Raw genomic sequence first — 14,793 nt, forward strand, 5'->3', positions numbered from 1 at the left:
TTTTACATTGCATGTGAATGCTTTTCCTTTGGGATGGGATTAGTTTATTGTAGTTGAGGTATTAGTAGAGGTGGTTGTAGTGGTGGTTATAATAGTAAAGTGGTAGTGCAGGAGTAGTGGTAGTAAAACCAAACATTTAGATTGTCTGGTGTTGTGTTGTTGTCTGTCTGCTAAACGCCATTTGTAACAATCAGGACGATGACCCGAACATATGTAGAGATAAAAATACAATTTATAACAGAGATAACAGTAGCAGTAGCATCATGCGAGAACAGGCGATCTTTTCAAGTATGTATATCCTCCATCCATCGTCATCCATCATCTATCTCTCCCAGCCCGGGATCAGAGCACCAGCACCGGCAGCGTAAAAGTACAGCCATCAGTCTGCTTCCAGCCCCTTAGTTCGTCTCAGCAACAGCACCCTTCTCCTTGAACTCGCCATCCGCCAAAATCTTCACATCATAAACATCCTTCTGAGTCGACATGACATGATCGCGGCTCAGATCCAACTCACCATGCCTCACCCGTTCCGGCCAACTCTTCGCAAACCGGGCATTATGCACATCCGTCCAGAGAATCTTGACGCCCATGCCCTCCACGGCGCCGGTCGTATCCTGCACCTCGCGAATGGTATACTCGACCATGGGCCCACTCAAGGTATCGGCAAACTTCTCGACGCGCTCACTCTGCTCCAGACGCTTCTTCTCCTCCTTGGCGCGCGCCTCCCTCCGTCTCCGTCTCGCCGTCTTGGTCAAATACCCCCTCTTCCCATCCGCAAACCCATCCGCCACCTCCTGCTCCTGAATCGCCAACACGGCCGAGATATCCGCCACGCTGGTCGCCTTCTGGTCCATCACCGCCCTGGCCCGGTCTTTCTTCTCCATCAGCCAGCCCATCTTGTTGGCGTACTTCTCGTCGAATTCGCCCGCCGCTTTGGGATCCCGCGGCCGTCTTTGCGCCAGCCATGACTCCGTGATGCTTATCAGGGACCGAGGCGGGGCGAGTTGGCGCTGCATCGAGAATTCGCGGAGGAGGTGGTACGCCCGCAGACCGATTTTCGGTTCGCTGAAGTGGACGCTGTAGTACGGTACCCACATGTCTTTGCGGAGGCTGGAGGGGACGGTCTTTTTGCCGTGGTAGATGAGTTGTTTGAGGACGGAGTGTTCCTGTATTTTTTGTTTTAATTGCAAATGTTAGTTGGGGTTGAGAGGGGAGGAGGGTAGATTGTGCATTGGGTTGAGTGCCAGGTGCCTGACAATCGGACAGAACAGGTTCAACTCAATGGAAGCCAGAAGAAGTATGCCGCTCACCTCCAAATACCGTGTCAGCGAATACACCACCTGGTTGGTGCGGATATTATGATAGACAAAGATATTCTTGCCGTGGGTGATCGCGTTCAGGGCCTTGCGTAACCGCACTCCCTCCTTGACCTGGTGATCTTTGAAGGCATTCGAGTTCTGGTCGCGGACCCGTCCTTGGATCACGCTGCCCTGCTCAATTGGCGGCCGACGCGCCACCTGCCATGTTCCGACCTTGGTCGGGTCCAGGATCTTCTGGAATGGCGGCCTCTTCGCTGCTGCTGCCGCTGCCGTTTGCGTGGCCATTGCCGCGGCCACCGGGTATCCCTGGTCGCGGGATGGGCGGTTGAGGGATGCTCTGAGAGCTGGGGGGTGAGAGGGAGTGGTGTGGGTGTGGGTGTGGCGGTGGACGTGGGGTGGTTGTGTTGGTGGTGGTGGTGGTGGACGGGGAGGAGAGCGGATGGAAGCTGGCTGAGATGGAGAGCGGATCAATTTTTCGACGGGAATCCCGAACGGGCGATCGAGTCCGCCGCCGCCTGCTGCGGCCACTACTCTCTATTTACTACATCCTACTGCCTCCCCCCCCACATCATCTCTCCACAACCCTCGAGGTCCTTGCTGGACTGCTCGTCCCCGGGTTGCAATCGTCAATTGTCGAATTGGTCCCCTCTTTCTCCCCTCGTCCATCTCCCTAGGATGACCCGAATACACCGCGCCCTCCACTGCGACAGCTAAGCTTCCCTGCCATGTCGCTGACGGCCACCACCATCACCACCACCACCACCACAGCCGTGGTTGGCCTGGAGTCCGACGATGCTGGACGTCGTCGCGACAGACCAGGCCTGTTTCTACCGGTACACTACTCCTCCCTATACTACCACTCGCTCCCCAGACCGTCCGCTGACGCCCCGCGCAGAACCGCAAGCTGCGTCATTTGCAGGCGATCTCCGTTCGTAACCTCGTCGTCGCCCCTCCCAGTCGACCTCGCGGGAAGACCATCGACGACGACGACGCCCCCAACGCTCTGCAATCCGCCTCCAAGGCCCTCACCCAAGATGCCACCCGATCCCTGCACCAGTCCCGATCCTTTACCAACCTCAAGTCCGCCGCCGCCGCCGCCGCCGCCGACGCCCACCCCGACCCCGAGCAACCACCTCCTCCGTTGCGGTCCTGGCAGCGAAGAAACACCCTGCCGTGGAACGGACCCAATCCGCAAGCGAGACAGGTGAAATTGGAGGAGATCACGAGCAGTCGCATGGCCGACACGTGGGTGTCGATCCATTGCGACGGCATCCCGGAGCCGGTCTACGTGAGCGAGGTCGTGGATCAGGCCACGAACCCCAGCTTCCGCTCCTTCGATCTGAACATGTGCGGCCCGGCCGTGTCGCGCCTGGACCGCGCCACGGTGAAGCTGTGGGCGAAGACCGCCGCCATGGACCAGTACTTGCCGCTGGTCGACCTGCACCTGTGTCTGCAGTCGCTGCAGTTCCTGGGCAAGTCGTTGGACAACTTCCACCAACCCCTGCCGTCGAATTCCATCCTCTTCCATTTCCCTGACGGGGTCTACACGAACCTGACCGATCTCCCGCCCGTCGTGGCGCCGGTACCGACCACGCATACGAAAGCGGCGGAGGGCGCCGCGTTGCTGCCCACTTCCTCCTACGACGCCCTGATGCGCCTGGCGAACCTGGATGAGTGCATCCAGGACGCCCTCACGACGCGCGATAAACTGGAGTCGCAGATCAGCTCGATCCTGGAGAAGAACCAGCGCGCGCTGCGAACGACGAGCGATGCCTCGCGCGCGCGAGACAAGCTGGCGCGCACCCGACAGGCCGTCGCGACGGAGCGGAAACAGCTGCGCACGGCATCCAGGCGGAAAGACGAGCTGCTCGCCAGCATCCAGGCCCGCCGCGACGCCATGGCACGCGGCCGCTCCAGCCAGGCCCGCACGCGGAGCCATCTGCCCGACGCGCAGGGGAAGCTGGCGGTGAGTGTGCGGCTGCTGCACCAGACCACCGACGAGGCCAAGGGCCAGATCCGACGCATCTCGGAGGACCTGCTGGCGGTGTACCCCATCGAGCCGATCGCCGACCAGCCGCTGGTGTTCACGATCGCGGGCTTGGCCCTGCCGAACTCGAACTTCAGCGACGTGAACGACCGCGATGCCGTGGCCGCGGCGCTGGGCTGCACGGCGCACCTGGTTTACCTGCTGTCGTTCTACCTGTCCGTGCCGCTGCCGTACCCCATCAACCCGTACCAGTCGACCTCGCTGATCCAGGACCTCGTGTCGGCCGCCCTGCCGCAGCGCACGTACCCGCTGTACCCGGTCAACGTGCAGTACCGCTTCGAGTACGGCGTGTTTCTGCTGAACAAGGACATCGAGTTCCTGCTGAACAAGCAGGGGCTGCGCGTGTTCGACATCCGGCACACCCTTCCGAACCTGAAGTATCTGCTGTACGTGCTGACTGCCGGGACGAGCGACATCCCCGCCCGCAAGGCCGGGGGCATCCGGGGCCTCCTCCCCGGCTCAGTGTCGGGGTCGCGGCGCGGGAGTGCGGACAGCGGCGCGACGACGGAGGCGCGGAGGGGGGTGATGGGGCTGTTGAATAAAGGCGGCCTCGTGGATGCGATGCCGTCGGTGTCGCCGTCGGTGTCGTGACTGTGAGGCCTGAAGCTTGGATGGAATGTCGTGTGTACGATGCATGCATGCATGTAGTTACAGAGGCAGTTGGTATCTTTTTTTCCCCCACGCATATGTGAGATTTGTTGTATGCATGGGCGGCCATTGTTTGGAGTAGAGCGTGCTTTTTTTTTTTTCTTTCTCGTCTGTCAGAATTTTTTTTTTCTTAATTTCTTCTTATTATCTGTTTTATTTTATTTTTTATCGCGGAGTGGAGAGAGAGAGAGAGAGAGATGGGTTGGTGGTTCCTTTGGCCCACTTATCAAGCCATGCCATGCCATGCCATGCCATGATGCCACTCACTCTGTTTAAGAGTGTCTCTCCACCGCCAGAAGATAGACAGCCGTGTACATAGTTGCAGACAGCGTAGATAATCCCACATCTAATTGATCTACCTCCTCCTTCTGTTCTCTGCCTTTACGAGTAAGATGGGCCGAGTGCAGCTGAGGATAGAGTCGATCTGACTGGATCAACGCGAGTGCATGCCAAATGCCTGATAACCACCGGGGCTCCGACGCAAGGGCGGCGGTGTTTTGTGGCCTCACGCTGCCTCAGTCCGAGAATCACTTCTTTTTTTTTTTTTTTTTTTTTTTTGTATTTGATTTCCTGTCATTCGCTACCCCGCATTCTTTTCGCGACACCTGATCTGCTTTACTCTGCTCTGTTCTGTTCTGTTCTGCTCTCTCCGACCGACTTGTGCAGCCAGCCATCTCAGCCAGTCCAATCTCCTCTCTCCATCTCTCCCCTCGCCATTCTCCAATCTCTTCTCTCATCCCAGCACATCACATCATCTCTCTCCCCTCGTCTCATCCTCCCCCCCCCCCTCCTCCCCCCTAAAAAAGAGAGCTGCCGCCTAGTGGGACGGTCACCACGCACCCTGCCGTCTTGGAAGTTGGGGGAGGCACCCGGAAGAAAGCCGAACAGCCCGACCAGCTGCGATCTTCTCCAATCCCCACCGCTTGTTGTCGCTTTGCATCGGCCCCTTCAGACGGAGGGATCCATCATGATGACTGCCCCCGCCCCAGCAACCACCTCCCCTCCCCAGCTCCAGCTCCAGCTCCAGCACCACCCCGTCTATGCCCTCCCCAGCGGCCCCCAAGTCGCCCTCGCCCCCCGCTTCGCAGCTCGGCCAGCAGAACCCCCAGCACCGTCGCGGCTACCAGGCATGCGACCCATGTCGGAAACGCAAGGTGAAGTGCGACCTGGGCAGTATGTCTTCTTCCCCCCTCTCGTCCCCTCCCCCTCCCCCTCCCCCTCATTCCCCAGCTAATCCTCTCCTCCCCCCTCCCCCCCCACCCAGGCGTCGACAATCCCCGTCCTCCGCCATGCGTGCGCTGCCGCCGCGAAAGCAAGCGCTGCGAGTTCTCCGCCACCCGCCGCAAACGCAAGCCCTCCGATGCCGAGGAGACCGTCGCCGCCGCTGTCGCCGAGGGCGTGCTGCGCCGCGACAAGCGCATGATGGTCGGTGAGGTCCTCTCGAATAACGGCTCTTCCGTCAGCGAGACATCCTCCTACGCCGCTCCCCCGGCCCCGGAGCGTACCTCCTCCTTCGATAATAATGCGAGACCCGCGGCGAAATGGGCGGACGAGTCTCCGGCTACGACTACCACCCAGGCATCAGGGTCGAATGGCCCGTCGCGATTGAATTCCGCGGCGTCGGCAGCGGCAGCGGCGGGAGCGAGCACGACAACAGCCCCGACGGCGGCTCCGTTTGCAGAAGCGAGAGGTCCCAGGTTATCTATGTACCCCGCTGCTGAGAGACATGGCCCGAGTTATAGTCTGGAGGGCGGCCAGCCGATGATGAACCGCACCGCCGTGGAGCTGCTGTCGCCGGCGATCAGTAACAGCCATGACGCGCTGCATCTCCTGTCCGAGGCGGCGGGACGGACCGAGGATCTGAATCGCCAGAGCCTCGAGAATCGATATGCCGCCCGCCAGTCCGTCTCGTCGTTCAACTCGCCCATGTCGCCGCTCACCCAGGCCGGCACGCCGCGCAGTGGGGGCGGGTCGTTCTCCCGGCCCCCCCGGTCCGGGACCGTGCCGGTGGGGAATTACTTCCAGGCCGGCGGCGCGGGGGCGGCCGATGCGCAGATGGCCGATGGGCGCCAGGCGGACGCGGCGGAGAATGTCCAGGACCCCGGATTCGTGGATGCGGTCAAGGCCTGGTCGCGACTGCGGTTCGTCCGCGCGGGCTGGCTGTCCGTCGAGGAGGCCATGGCCTACGTGGCGTACTACTACGAGCAGCTGGCGCCACTGAGTCCGATCGTCATCCCCGACTTCTCGCATCCGTCGACGCATCGCACCCTCCTGACCGAGGAGCCGGTGCTGGCGGTCACGATCCTCACGACGGCGTCGCGGCACATGAAGCCCAAGGGCGATGGCGCGTACACGCGGGCGTTCTACATCCACGACCGGCTGTGGTCGTACCTGCGCGGCATGATCGAGCGACTGTTCTGGGGCCAGGAGAAGTTCGACGGCAACGGCATGGGGATCAGCAAGCCGCGGTCGTTCGATCTGGCGGCCCCCTCGGCGAAAGGCAGCCACAAGGGCAACCTGCGCGCGCTGGGCACCATCGAGGCGCTGCTGATCCTGACCGACTGGCACCCGCGGAACCTGCACTTCCCGCCGGGCGACGACGAGAACGCGCTGCTGGATCTGGACGCGCAGGCGCAGAGCCGGTACGAACGCGAGCTGGAGCACGACGTCGAGGGCACGGCGAACCGCGCGCCCAACAGCGCCGCCGAAGGGAGGCTGGCCTTCCAGAAGTGGCTCGAGCCCGCGTGGCGGTCCGACCGGATGTCGTGGATGCTGCTGAGCACCGCGCAGGCCCTGGCCTTCGAACTGGGCGTGTTCGACCAGAAGAACGACGCCAAAGCCGCCAGCGAGTCGCCCGCCGAGCAGACGCGCAAACGCCGCCTCCGTCGTCTGATCCTGGTGTATATCACGCAGAGCAGTGGACGTCTGGGCATCCCGTCCATGCTGCCGCTGCCGCAGTGGACCAACGACATCCAGCCGACCTCGGCGACGGGGAAGGGCACCGATACCATCGTCGATCGCATGCACGACTGCTGGATCGGCATCTCCAAGATCATGTACCAGAGCAACCAGCTGCTGTTTGCGTCCAGCGAGCAGACCTCCGAGCTCATCCGCAGCGGCCGGTACCGCGACCAGATCGACCGGTTCCAGCCGTTTCTGCGGGAATGGCGACATAATATCGACACGATTGATTGTGAGTCTTCTGCTGGATCTGATACTGCTGGTGGATATATACTGACCTGTCTCTGGTATAGTGGCACCCTCCATGAGAAGTATCCTGATGATCGAATACGAATACACCCGTACGTTACCTGCTTCTGCCTGTGGATATGTCTAACAATGATGCAGGACTGTATGTGAACTCCCTCGCGCTGCAGGCGGTGGTCGACCGCTGGACGACCATGTCCAACGAAGCCGCGCAGGCCCAGTGCGCGCGGCCCAACTCTGGCCCGTCCGCTGGTGCTGGGTATTCGGTGCTCATGGAGCTGTACCGCGTCAACGAGCAGTATATCCAGGAGGTTGTCGATGCGTCTCGCAAGATCTTGCAGACTGTCCTGGATATCCTTGTCCCGCGTGACCATCTGAAGCATACCCCTGTGAGGACCTGCTTTCGTATCCTGTCGGGGATGATATTTATTCTGAAGGTGTGTCTATCTTTTTCTTTCCCTCTCTTGTTCTCTCTCTCTCTCTCTGTGTGTGTGTGGGTGTGTGTGTCTACTGATGTGCTGACTCCCCAGACCTTCACGCTCGGCGCCAAAGAAGACGACGTGCGCGTCTCGTTGGACCTGCAGGACCGCACAATCGAAGCCCTGAAGACGTGCGTGGTCGACGACGTGCACCTGAACCACGCGATCGCACGGCTGCTGGAGCTGCTGACGACCAGCATCCGCACGCGGTTCCTGCGATTCGCCCCGCTGGACCGCAGCGGCGACGGCGAGCAGGAGCGGCCATCGGCGCCCAACTCGCGGCACCAATCGCCCCGGCCGCGCGACGGACCCCCGAGTCGCCGCGAGGGATCCAGCCACGCCTGGACGCCGGCACACACCGCGACCCAGAACCTGGGCTACGTCGACGGCAACAGCACCGGCACCGGACTGGGCGTGCACGACCCCCTCGCCGGCATCCCCGCGCAGCCCATCAACTCCTCCAACATCAACGTCTCCTTCATGCCGCCGCCCCCCTCGGTCTACCACAACTACTACGACCCCAGCGCGACGCCGCCGGCCGGCGACCTCGACGGCGGCCCCGTCCCCCCGCAGTCCCTGCATGACCACCCCGGCGCGTCCGGCGGTCTCCCGGACTGGTTCGCCCTCCCGCTGGACCAGTTCTTCAACAGTTCGACTGCTGTCGTGGACCAGGGGCTGGGCGGCACGGGGCCGATGGTCGGCGAGTTCGACATGCTGGAGGTGTTGCTGAACGAGCAGTATGATGGGAATGGGGAGGGCGTGGACTCGGCGGGTGGGAATCTGCCGTCGCAGTTTATGCAGTCATGATGTGCGTGTAGCTAGCTCGCTTGTCTATTGATTGATTGGTTGGTTCATGATTGTACGACTCTACGCGATAGCTTTTTTTTTGACGCTGTTTTTGCTGTTAGCTGTGGCCGTTACATGTATGCTGTATGGATGCAAGTTTATTTGTATGTATCCCTGTCTTGTGGACTGTTGTTGATAGAAGTGTCCATTTGTCCATGTCTCTGTGCGAGAGAGTGAGAAAGAGAGAGGGAGTATGTATGTATGTATGTACATTGTATATACCCACGGGACCGAATAGCGCCAGAGTGCGCCATTTATTCGCTGTATAGACCGTGGGGTGGACGGCTTGAGGTTTCTGCGTGATGTCTACTAGTGTGTTTGTGTGTGTTAGTCTATTCTTGTTTAGTCTGGATATAGTAGGTAGTATTATTATAGTAGGTCCTAGGTAGTATCTGGTCCGATGCAAAGTCGATACTATGCAGGGTTCACATGTCGTGCGGTAGAGCTCCGTCGAACTGGCCTTCCCGTCCCGGTCTTCTCTTTCGAAGTCCCAGCTATGATCGTGACTATCTCTGTGTCAAATGGTAGTGGCAATGGCGTTGTCAAATGTCACTGTCAATCTCAATCATACCTCGGTCCGTCCCTCCATCTCCATCACCATCTATCTCTAAGAAGTATCTCCCACCCTGGCCCGGAGTACTCCGTCTCCGTCCCGCACGGAGTAATGCAATCCCGACTACGCCTAACCCTAACAAACCCATCTACTATCTATCTAGCCAAACCCTCACCGTCACATCGCCCCCATCCCCCCTCTGCAGAATGTGACATGCTACGAGAAGACCAAGACACTATCTTCCTGCAGGGACGGAGGACCTCTGGACGCCCGTCCGGCCCCTGATAACAGAACATCCATCTGGCTCCACTGTGACTTGCTGCTGCTGGAGTTCCGACGGAGTTGCGGGCGGGCGGGCGGGACGGACTGGATGGACGGGATGGACCCTGCTTGGGATCGGCGGATGGCCATCTATCTATCTATACTATACTATACTATACTATACTATCCTACACTAGACTACAATACACTGTTGAATAATAGTGGGTGGGATGTATATGAGGGTGATAGTACTATCTGTTTTACTATAGAACTATGGAATGAGACTAGGGGTAGCTGGATCGGAGATCTGGTGTATCTGATCTTGACTGACTCTCTTACTATATCTAGTTGGTGTTTGATTGGGTCTATGGTGGGTTAAATGGGCATTATGGTCTTTCGATCGAGCAGTCAGTCATCCATCCATCCATCCATCTGCATCTTCACTGCAACCTGTCCCCTCCCCTCCCCCCCCCCACCCTAGTCCCTAGTCCTTAGTCCCTCCTAACCCAACCCCACAACCAGGGTCCAAGGCCAAAACCCAGATAGTCAGGACCTATCTCTATCCACCTTCACTGCCCTAAACGTCCTCAATGTCTTACTTTGATGGATCCCAGCCCGCAGCAGACAGCATTAGATACCCCCCCCCACCTGCGAATGTTCCTCATCCTCATCCTCGTCCGGACGACAGTCGGGGATCTGCTCGGCGGATTCCTGGATGGGCGATATGGCCCGGTTGGTGGCTTTGGATGTGAGACATTTGGTTGTCTGTCTTTTTCAACTTTGGGGGTTGTGTTCTGGCTTCTGAGGGTGTATTGTATAGTATAGGTGGGGAGGATGAGGAGGAGGTATAATGAGGAGGGGAAGAAAGAGGGAGGTATAAGAAGGCTGTTCTGTCTTGTCTTGTCTTGTCTGTCTGCTCTGCTCGACTCCACTGATTCTATTCTATTCTATTCAATTCTCATCATCAACCAGAGTCAGCCTTCCCTTATTCTGTCTACTCCCTACCAGACCAGTCAATCAAAATCAACCCAACAATGGTCGTCTTCAGCAAAACTGCCGCCCTCACCCTAGGTCTGGGCCTCTCCAGCGCCGTCATCGCAGCCCCAGCCCCAATCCCTCAAACCCAACCGAAAGGCTTCTTCTCCATCCACCAAGTCGCTAAACCCTCTGTCGCCAACAGAACCCGCTCCGTCAACCTGCCTGCCGCGTACGCCCGCTCGCTGGCCAAGTTCGGCGCGACGGTGCCCCAGTCCGTCCAGGACGCCGCGGGCGAGGGCTCCGCCGTGACGACGCCCCAGGCTGATGATGCCGAGTATCTGACCCCCGTCACGGTGGGGGGGTCGACGCTGCATTTGGATTTTGATACGGGGAGTGCGGATCTGTATGTTGTCTTCACCTATCTCCTTCCCTTTTATAAAAAGAAAGAAAGAAAGACTAGGGCTAACAAGTAGACAACCAGATGGGTCTTCTCCTCCGAACTGCCCTCGTCCGAATCCAGCGGCCACAGCCTGTACACGCCCAGCTCGACCGCCAGCAAGATGTCCGGCTACTCGTGGGACATCTCCTACGGCGACGGCAGCTCCGCCAGCGGCGACGTCTACAAGGACGTGGTGACGGTCGGGGGTGTCACGGCCACGAAGCAGGCCGTGGAGGCGGCCAGCCAGATCAGCGAGGAGTTCGTCGAGGATACGGCGAATGATGGGCTGTTGGGGTTGGCGTTCAGTTCGATCAATACTGGTGAGGAACTTGATTTCCCCCCCCCCCCCCCCCAAAATCATTATTCACCCATCCTATCATAGGATGGGTAGGGATGGGTATGCTAATCAAGACGGAATGTGGAATGATCAGTGCAACCCCAAGCCCAGACGACCTTCTTCGATACGGTCAAAGACCAGCTCGATTCTCCTCTCTTCGCGGTCGCCTTGAAGCACGATGCCCCCGGCGTGTATGACTTCGGCTTCATCGATGGGTCCAAGTATACCGGGGCTCTGGCCTATGTGGATGTCGATAGCTCGGAGGGATATTGGGGCTTCACGGCGGATGGGTATGCCGTTGGGGATGCCGATGTGAATGATGATGGGTTTAGGGCTATTGCTGGTATGTTTCTTTCTTCTCTTTCCCCACCGTCTTTCTCTAACAACAACAACTAATCATCCAATAACAGACACCGGCACCACCCTCATCCTCCTCGACGACAGCACCATCTCCGCCTACTACGCGCAAGTCTCCAAGGCCGAGAACAGCGCCTCCGCCGGCGGCTACGTCTTCCCCTGCTCGGCCAGCCTGCCCGACTTCACCGTCGTCATCGGTGGATATAGCGCCGTCGTCCCTGGCACCTACATCAACTATGCCCCCGTGTCCACCGGAAGCAGCACCTGCTATGGGGGCCTGCAGAGTAACAGTGGCCTGGGCTTGTCGATTCTGGGTGATGTGTTTTTGAAGAGTCAGTATGTCGTTTTTGATTCCGAGGGGCCGCGGTTGGGGGTTGCGGCGCAGGCTTAGAGGAGGGTATGGGTTTGGGGTTGGATATAACTCATGTGTGTCTGTGTGTTTGTGTGTCAGTGTGTCAGTGTGTCAGTGTGTCAGTGTGTCAGTGTGTCAGTGTGTCAGTGTGTCAGTGTGTCAGTGTGTTTGTGTGTCTGTGTCTTTACCAGTGAGTGGGTGGGCTTTACATACCATATACCTCGAAATGTACCGGGGTAGACATAACAGAGCCAGAAAGGGCTGATTGAATGAGGAAGAAGTATGACTGGACTGCTGAACTGTCCCACACTGATTAATATACTTTATTCACGGTGTCATTCAACTTATGTGAGGATAGTAGACCCCAACTGGGTAGTACTCAACAACTAACCGAACTCCCCACAGTCTGGATACAGATATAAACCGAGCGAGAGTGAGATCAAGATGGATGGGCGAAAAAAAGTCAATTTGGAGACACACGTGGACACATAAATATAAACTACAAAACATCAAGTCCATTAATATCTAGTAGAAAACATCAAGTCCCTTTAGGTGATGGATTACTACAGTATTTTCATCCAGTAGAGTCAAATTGGTATCTATGTCCCATTAATCCGCACCATCTATCCATCTCTATACCCAGACACATGTGCCACCGTGAATCATAAGCGCCGTCCGTCCGATCCGCATCATAACTCCAGTTTATCCAACCCCCAAATCTCCCACCGCTGCAGCACATCCCAGCCCACCCGTCTCACATGCCGACGCCAGTACCGCCCCTCCCTGAAGATTTTATGCACGCACGGATCATCCAACACTTCCTCCGTCTCTGCCGGGGTGGGCTCCTCCGTTGCGCTGCTCGGTGTGTGATCTGGCGCCGTGGCGGATGACCCGTCCTCTCGTCTCCGTTTCCCGAGCGTCGAGGGCGGGTTGGATTTCGGCGGCGGAGCTGACCCTGGCAGGCCAAAGGTAGGGCTGCGCTCCTGGGTCCCGTTTGCGTCTGCGCTCGGGCCCGCGAGCCTGTCGGCGTCTGCAGCTGGACGTGTCCCTGCTCCGCTTCGTCGACCGGGACGGTGTAGTAGTCGCCGAGCTGGAATCCTTTCCGGCCCAAGCCAATCACCTTCAGCCGGTGGAAGACCTGCTGGTCGGCGAGGCCTTCGCTTAGCCGGGCGATCAGGTACTCGTCCTCCACTTCGACCACGTCCGCGAGACTCTGCGCCTTGGCGAGCATGTTGGCGGACTTGGAGGCGTACCGGGCCGTCTTGGAGGGGGGCGCCCGTTGTGTCTCGGATGTCGGACTGGTGGGCACCAATAGACGTAGTGCGACCAGGTTGCGGAGGAACGGAAGTAGGAGACCTAGTGATTCTATATCGCTGAACTCTGTGGCGAAGCCCAGCTGTTCGAGTTGCGGGCTGGCGTGCACCAAGCGGGCCACGGCCGACGCGGAGAGCGGCCATCGTGCGGGGAGTAGGAGGTGTCGTAAGGTGGCGGCGTGGTTGAGGGTGATGTTGTTGAGGTAGAGATCCCGCATGCTGGATTGCAGGCTGGGCGAGTTGGCCGCCACCGCATAGGACCCGGACCCGTTCGTCTCCGAGGGCGGGTGGTCGGAGCCCGGGGGCGTGAGAGCGGTCGCCGGGAGCAGCGGTCGGGGGGAGTTGATGTCGTCGCCGGGGTTCGTGGTGGCATTGATGAAATACAGTCGTTCCAGCCCGCTGAACGAGCCGATGAATTCGGCATGTTTCCGGCCGACGGCATCCTGTCGGACACTCTTGATCCGGAGGTTCTGTTTCGGCATGGTGGGCCAGGTGCTGTCGACAAACGTGTTCATCGACAGATCCGCGCCGCAATTGTTGAGGATGGTCACCTCTTCGAGCGCGCCGTTGTCGATGGCCACGTTGAACTCCTCGGTGTGCAGGGCGTAGAGGTTCTGCAGCCCGACCTTGCGCACCGAGAGCGGCTGCTTCGCGGCGATGCACTTGCGGAAGTAGTCGTGGACCATGACACTGGGCTCCTGCTCGTTGCGCATGCGGGGCGACCAGTGCAGGTTGAGTTCTCGCAGCTTGCGGCACTTCCAGAGGAGGGTCGAGATGTCATCCGGGTAGCAGAGGGGGTCGATGTCGGTGATTTTGAGATATCGCAGGTGGGGCATGGGCGGGATGACGATCGTGGGCCGGGGATGCCGACTGGACGGGAAGCGCAGGGTCAGGGCCTTCAGCTTGGGCAGCTTGGCGAGCCCCAGGTAGACGGTCTCCAGCATCTTGGTGTTGAGCTCCCAGCTGAAGCTTTCCAGCTCGGTCATCTGGTCCACGGCGGCCCGCACGGCAATGTTCAGCATCATGGCCGAGTCCGGCACGCGGCCGACGCGCGCATGCTCCTCCAGCTCCAGCTCGCGCCAGACGCCGCGGAGGGTCAGCGAGCGCACGAGGGAGGCATAGGGACGGGTGATGATGGCGTTCAAGCCCATGGAGAAGGGGCTGGCGCTGCCCATACCCTCGGGCTGGTCATCGCGGTAGCGGATCTTATCGTAGGAGGTCAGGGTGATGTGGCGGTAGAGCTGGGGGAGGGCCATGTAGTTGAGGACTCGGCATGTTCGACAGAGGCGGGCGAGATCGCCGGCGTCATCGACCTGTAGAAAGACAGCTGGTCAGCTCTCCGGACAGCTCCTGCAGACACAAGGAAGCTGCGACGCACATTGGAGACGACCTGGGCGATCAGGTTGAGGGGCAGGGCCATGAGCTGCGCGGCATGCGGGCGGTCAGGGGTGACGGTCGCGTCAAACATGTTCCGGTTGACAGCCGCCATGATGCGACGCCCAACGGGGAAAAGGTCGCGGCATGGACTGGTGAGCAGACGGGAGGGAGGGAGCAACCGCCACGCAAGACATCGATTGGAGCGGGGCGGAATTGGGATGGGGATGGAGGAGGGGGGGGGAGGGGGAGGGGGAGGAGGGGAGAAGGATGGAGAGGCTCG

At 59.3% G+C, this 14,793-nt stretch overlaps 5 protein-coding genes across 5 annotated transcripts; 3 read left to right on the plus strand and 2 right to left on the minus strand.

Annotated features, from left to right (window-relative positions):
* Positions 1–143: 143 nt before the first annotated feature.
* On the minus strand, positions 144–1,774 carry BO70DRAFT_324285 (mitochondrial 54S ribosomal protein mL67). The gene is made up of 2 exons (XM_025540613.1): positions 1,311–1,774; positions 144–1,166 (listed from the first exon to the last, which is right to left on the minus strand). The coding sequence occupies exons 1-2, from the start codon at positions 1,602–1,604 to the stop codon at positions 399–401; spliced, it is 1,062 nt and encodes a 353-aa protein (XP_025394708.1). The 5' UTR covers positions 1,605–1,774; the 3' UTR covers positions 144–398.
* Positions 1,775–1,841: 67 nt separating this feature from the next.
* BO70DRAFT_390682 (putative UV radiation resistance protein (UVRAG)) lies at positions 1,842–4,058 on the plus strand (the record flags this gene model as incomplete). The annotated part of the gene is made up of 3 exons (XM_025546176.1): positions 1,842–2,152; positions 2,215–3,888; positions 4,023–4,058. Exons 1-3 carry the CDS (start codon positions 2,045–2,047, stop codon positions 4,056–4,058), a joined length of 1,818 nt encoding a protein of 605 aa, XP_025394709.1. The 5' UTR covers positions 1,842–2,044.
* An 845-nt stretch (positions 4,059–4,903) lies between these two features.
* BO70DRAFT_174630 (uncharacterized protein) lies at positions 4,904–8,537 on the plus strand. Its single transcript, XM_025538390.1, has 5 exons — positions 4,904–5,187; positions 5,279–7,207; positions 7,269–7,316; positions 7,363–7,658; positions 7,752–8,537. The coding sequence occupies exons 1-5, from the start codon at positions 5,055–5,057 to the stop codon at positions 8,505–8,507; spliced, it is 3,162 nt and encodes a 1,053-aa protein (XP_025394710.1). The 5' UTR covers positions 4,904–5,054; the 3' UTR covers positions 8,508–8,537.
* A 1,857-nt stretch (positions 8,538–10,394) lies between these two features.
* On the plus strand, positions 10,395–11,862 carry BO70DRAFT_419302 (pepsin-like aspartic protease; the record flags this gene model as incomplete). Its single annotated transcript, XM_025547473.1, has 4 exons — positions 10,395–10,741; positions 10,820–11,097; positions 11,209–11,457; positions 11,525–11,862. 4 exons carry the CDS (start codon positions 10,395–10,397, stop codon positions 11,860–11,862), a joined length of 1,212 nt encoding a protein of 403 aa, XP_025394711.1.
* A 577-nt stretch (positions 11,863–12,439) lies between these two features.
* On the minus strand, positions 12,440–14,751 carry BO70DRAFT_366564 (uncharacterized protein). The gene is made up of 3 exons (XM_025544364.1): positions 14,515–14,751; positions 12,866–14,449; positions 12,440–12,806 (listed from the first exon to the last, which is right to left on the minus strand). The coding sequence occupies exons 1-3, from the start codon at positions 14,623–14,625 to the stop codon at positions 12,513–12,515; spliced, it is 1,989 nt and encodes a 662-aa protein (XP_025394712.1). The 5' UTR covers positions 14,626–14,751; the 3' UTR covers positions 12,440–12,512.
* Positions 14,752–14,793: the final 42 nt, after the last annotated feature.

This window comes from Aspergillus heteromorphus, assembly GCF_003184545.1.
Source record: "Aspergillus heteromorphus CBS 117.55 chromosome Unknown BO70scaffold_47, whole genome shotgun sequence".
NCBI classification, from domain to species: Eukaryota; Fungi; Ascomycota; class Eurotiomycetes; order Eurotiales; family Aspergillaceae; genus Aspergillus; species Aspergillus heteromorphus.

Excerpts from the sequence above, each read along its gene's own strand:
- BO70DRAFT_324285 (XM_025540613.1), bottom strand. The coding sequence starts at position 1,604 with ATGGCCACGCAAACGGCAGCGGCAGCAGCAGCGAAGAGGCCGCCATTC. Across the intron at positions 1,167-1,310 it reads CGCTGACACGGTATTTGGAG|GAACACTCCGTCCTCAAACA; the intron begins GTGAGCGGCATA and ends CAAAAAATACAG.
- BO70DRAFT_174630 (XM_025538390.1), top strand. The coding sequence starts at position 5,055 with ATGCCCTCCCCAGCGGCCCCCAAGTCGCCCTCGCCCCCCGCTTCGCAG. Across the intron at positions 7,317-7,362 it reads GATCGAATACGAATACACCC|GACTGTATGTGAACTCCCTC; the intron begins GTACGTTACCTG and ends ACAATGATGCAG. Across the intron at positions 7,659-7,751 it reads GGATGATATTTATTCTGAAG|ACCTTCACGCTCGGCGCCAA; the intron begins GTGTGTCTATCT and ends CTGACTCCCCAG.
- BO70DRAFT_366564 (XM_025544364.1), bottom strand. The coding sequence starts at position 14,625 with ATGGCGGCTGTCAACCGGAACATGTTTGACGCGACCGTCACCCCTGAC. Across the intron at positions 14,450-14,514 it reads TCGCCCAGGTCGTCTCCAAT|GTCGATGACGCCGGCGATCT; the intron begins GTGCGTCGCAGC and ends GTCTTTCTACAG. Across the intron at positions 12,807-12,865 it reads ACGAAGCGGAGCAGGGACAC|GAGCGCAGCCCTACCTTTGG; the intron begins GTCCAGCTGCAG and ends AACGGGACCCAG.